The sequence below is a fragment of the Echinops telfairi genome, unplaced genomic scaffold, assembly GCF_000313985.2.
Source record: "Echinops telfairi isolate 266 unplaced genomic scaffold, ASM31398v2 ScPeMD7_2;HRSCAF=8, whole genome shotgun sequence".
Classification (NCBI taxonomy): Eukaryota; Metazoa; Chordata; class Mammalia; order Afrosoricida; family Tenrecidae; genus Echinops; species Echinops telfairi.
The window spans coordinates 15,094,773-15,099,322 of record NW_022103898.1 but is presented as its reverse complement, the minus strand read 5'-3'; the positions used below and the strand labels follow the sequence as shown (position 1 = coordinate 15,099,322).

The 4,550-nt window shown below is 58.4% G+C and overlaps 1 protein-coding gene across 1 annotated transcript in view; it reads left to right on the top strand.

The window, feature by feature from the left end:
- Nucleotides 1–2,277: 2,277 nt before the first annotated feature.
- Nucleotides 2,278–4,550, top strand: part of RASD2 (RASD family member 2) — a 5,865-nt gene continuing 3,592 nt past the window's right edge. Inside the window, exon 1 of the mRNA XM_004700316.4 lies at nt 2,278–2,578. Within this exon, the coding sequence (XP_004700373.1) occupies nt 2,308–2,578 (271 nt within the window). The 5' untranslated portion in view covers nt 2,278–2,307. The remainder of the gene's footprint in view (nt 2,579–4,550) is intronic.

Below are 4,550 nucleotides of genomic sequence, written 5' to 3'. Positions count from 1 at the left end.
CACTCACCGAGGTCATTCATATGGGTCCCGAGCACTTGGCCATGGTGGGGGGCTGCGGACCCCAGAGACTGACAAATGCTGTTATGAATCAGGTCATCTTTTAAGAGCTGGTTTACCAGTGAGACTCTGCTCAGGGCCTCGGTCAGCACATGAGTGGATGTGGATTCTTTGTACCCAGGACGGGAGTTGCCAGAAGACCGTAAGCGAAGAGCTGCCTGTCCCTTGATTGGCTGCCTCACTCTGCAGGCATTGTGGTAGCACTGAAAACTAGCATGTTGGCAAGTGCCTTGGGGAAATAGGGGTGTGGATTTGGGGCATTCACCCCGAGTACAGTTAGGATGTTCCTGCCCGTTGGTGCAAATTGAACAAAATTGCCACCTCGGACTTTATATGCTGAACAGACAGACATCCTGCCTTTGGCCGGCGTGGCCCTCACTGGCCCACCCAGGTTGGTGTTCTTGCACAGTGCGCAGCCTGCCCCACCTTATATGGCTGGCCCGCAGTCCTTTTCGGCTCTACCCGAGAAGCTCTCCTCCAGAAGACCCCTGCTGGGGGGAGGTACCAGGGGAGCGGTCAAGAAGAGGTGGCAATTGGACCAGGCCCTGATGCTAAAAAGAGGGGGCTAGGGGGCATGTTCTGAGCGAGAGGAGCAAGGAGGCAGCCCTCGGGCAAGCTCAGACTAACCAGAGTGATGGTGCTCAGCATTCCCGGGAAGGGGATGTGGACTTGGGTGGGAACTGAGACTGGGAAGGAGCTAGGCAAGCCTCTCAGGGGACCTGAAGGAGGCTCGTGGAGCGGGTCTTAAGTCCTTGTGGAGTTTGGAAAACCTGGATTCTCCCAGTCTCTTCCTTGAGGCCAGAGAACGTCTATGGAATGTTCTGGATTGCCCCAGGACCCTTGTTCTTGGGACTGTGAGGGAACCTGGGGTCACCCGTGGGTCAGTTCCTGGTCCTCACAGCCTGGCTCCCAGCCTGATGCTTCCAGACTGTCTGTGGAGGAGAGGGCGTGAAGCCCAGTTCGAGGCTCTAGTCCATGAAACTGACAGCCTCGCTGGAGAGACACCCTTCCTTAGCTGCACCCCTGACCCAGGCCTCTTTTTCCCTGAGAGCTGTGTCCGCCTACTTTCTGGCTCAAGCCTCTCCTCCTCACAGAGCTGCACCCCTGGCTCGGGCCTCTCTTGGGAGCTGCACCCCTGGCTCAGGCCTCTCCTGGAAGCTGCACCCCCCCACCCAGGCCTCTGGGTCTCCTGGAGGTGGACAGACTCAAAGCCTGTGGGGTAAAAATATCTGGGCAGGAGGGGCTGCTCTGCAGGTGGAGGGAACCCCGAAAGGCAAAGGTTCCTGAGGCGGCTCCAGGAACCATGCCAGCGCTGGGCTCGGAGCTTGGCAGATGTGCGCCCGACATGGTCTTTCCCCCTTCCTGGGAGGGCGGAGGGGCCATGGTCCTCTGCTCCTGTCCCCGGGCAGTGTCCAGGGAGGCCAAGTGGGAAGGGATGGGGGAACCGGGGACAGAGCAGATTCTCAAGCTCGTTGGCATGTGATGTTCACAGCGGCACCGTCAGTTGGACCATTGGTGGGGATGGCGGTTCGATTCCAACTCATAGTGGCAGAACGGCAGAGCCTGGCAGGCAACAGAATGAAACCCTGCCCGGCCGTGCACCGCCCTCACAGGCATTCTGTCTGAGCCCCGGCCACAGCCACTGTGGCAATCCATCTCATTGAGGGCTTCCCTCTCTTTGACGGCCTTCTACTTCACCAGGCGTGGTGGCCTCTTTCGGGGACCCACTGCACAGATGGGAAAAGTGAGTCCCAGAAAGAGGAAGCTATGGTTGCCTATGCCCTAAGGTGGTGGTGTTGTCTTGTGCTGTTGCGTCCATTCTAATACACTGACAACCTCCTGGGCCACAAGGTTGACCTGTATGTCCTCTGGGGTTTTCTGGGCTGCAGGCTTTATGGAAGCTGACCGCCAGGCCTTCCTGCTGCAGCCCCCCTGGGTGGGTTCAAAGCACCAGCCACTAGCCAGGAGCTGTCCATTTGCACCGCCCTGTAGCCTTCTAACTAATGCGGGGGAGTACGTGATTGGGCGAGGGAGGGGGCGGATGAGTGAAGGGGCAGATAGAGAAGAGGGCATGAAGGGCTGAAGTGGGTAAAGCTTCAAGGTCCCCTATGCAGCAAGGTCCTCGGCGCGCCCGTTCTGCAGATGGGAAACTGAGACCTGGAAAGGGGCAGTGGGTGGGAAGTGGGTCACAGCATCAGCCGAGGGCCCCCTGACCTCCCCTCCCCTTGCTCTCTGCCGCAGCCCCGAGCCATGATGAAGACCCTGTCCAGCGGAAACTGCACGCTGAGCGTGCCTGCCAAGAACTCGTACCGCATGGTGGTGCTGGGGGCCTCTCGGGTGGGCAAGAGCTCCATTGTCTCCCGCTTCCTCAACGGCCGCTTCGAGGATCAGTACACGCCCACCATCGAGGACTTCCACCGCAAGGTCTACAACATCCGTGGCGACATGTACCAGCTTGATATCCTGGACACGTCCGGCAACCACCCCTTCCCAGCCATGCGCAGGCTCTCCATCCTCACAGGTGAGGCGCCCTCGGGGCCTGGGCTGGACCCTGCCCATCACTGTGCAGAGTGCCCGGCCTCGCATGCTGCTGCGAGAAGGTCACAGCGGGGAGGCAGGAGCAGAGAGGTGGGCCCTTGCTCTGCCCTGCTTGTCCCTGGAGCGATTGCTCTTGACTGGGGCTCCTTTCCAGGGCAGGAACTTGGGCAGATAGCGGGGCAGTGGGGTCTTGTTCCCAGGAGCAGAACACTGCAGAGCTGCTGCCTCTCTGATCCTGGTGCTGAGCTCACTTGCTGGCCCCTGCTCAGAACTTGGGCAGTGACGCCAAAGGAGTGTCAGGGGAGGGGGGCTCTGCCCGAACAAGGGGCTTGGTAATAAAGGAAGCAACAGTGCTAATTATAGCCAGCCCTTGTAGAGCGCTGAGGAGCCCTGGTGGCGTAGTGGTTGTACATTCAGCTGCTAACTGCAAGGTCAGTGGTCTGAAACCACCAGCAGGCTCTCTACTAGAGAGTCACTGTCAAGGGCTGTTCACCCCTGCCCTGTAGGGTCGCTGTGAGTTGGAACTGACTCGATGGCAGCATGTTAGCAAGGTCTATTTGTCTGCCCCCTCCTCGGCTCTTAGCATGTTTTTACCTAGGAGGCAGGGATGTGAATACCTAAGACCCATTGCCGTCAACTTGACCCCCACCCCCACCCTCGAGGGGACCCCCGTGTGTCAGAGGAGAACTATACATCCACAGAGCTTCCAGTGGGTGCTTTTGGGGGACAGAGATTGCCAGGCCTCTCTTCCGAGGGACCCCGGGGGTAGACGCAAAACTTCAGCTTTTTGGCTAGCAGCCAAGTATATTGTCTGTTTGCACACCTTGGACGGAGGTAGGTATTGGCCTCTATTTTGTAAGTGGGGAAACTGAGGCCCAGCAGGGTTGACTGTCAGTCTAGCTTCAGACTTTGTCCCTCAGCCATCCTGCAGCGTCGAGGCCAGTGGTTCTCCACCTTCTTCATGCCGCGACCCTTTCATACAGTTCCTCATGTGGTGGGGACCCCCCAACCATAGAATTATTTTTGTTGCTACTTCATCACTGTCATTTTGCTACTGTGATGAATCAAGCAACCCCGGTGAAATGGTCGTTTGACCCCCAAAGGGGTCCTGACCCACAGGCTGAGCACTGCTGCTCTAGGCCCTACTGGGGAGCAGTGAGGAGGAGGCCTGGGGGGCTTATGGATTGTGGATGTGGGGAGTTCGGACCACGTGATCCCAAGAGGGCCGGCCGAGTATGGGTCTGTCTGCCTGGCTCCAGACCCAGCTTCCGCCGCTCCCTGCCTCCAAGCGGCTCCTCCTCTGTTGCTTCTCCTGTAAACTTGAGCTTCAGGAGCTCCTGGCGCAGAGGTCCCTGCAAGAATGAAGAGCCAACAGACGCCACATGCTTGATGGGGAGCTAGGAAGTGCTGTGTTCAGTAAATGTTGGTCTTCAATCAGCTCAGCCTCCCCAGGCGAGTCCTTTCCTAAGCCGGCCCTGCCCACTGCTGGGCAGTGGAGAAGAGACGAGGGAGCAAGTAGCCCTCCCACTCACTCATCAAGACCCTAGAGGACCGGGTAGAACCGCCCCTCTGGGTTTCTGAGACTGCACTCTTCGTGGAAGGAGAAAGCCTGGTCTTTTTCCTACGGAGCAGCTGGTGGATTTGAACTGCTGATCCCCCTATGCCAGCAGGGCTCCTCTAGGTCACTACTGAATACCACCTCCACCCTTCATTTGAGATTCTTCTATACAAGAGACCCATGACGACACCCAGCCCTTCTGTCTGCACTCCATCTAAGGCTGAGCCAATGGGTGGGCCTCTCCCGGGGTGCCCTGGGCAGATGGCGTCCTCAGCCAGGCTGCCCTTAATGACTGTCTGGCCCACTTGCACTCAGAGAGGGAGCATGTAGATAGAATGAGCTTCGAGCTGGGCTGGGTTCAAATCCTGGCTCCACCACCTAGGGGGGTAGCCAGGTT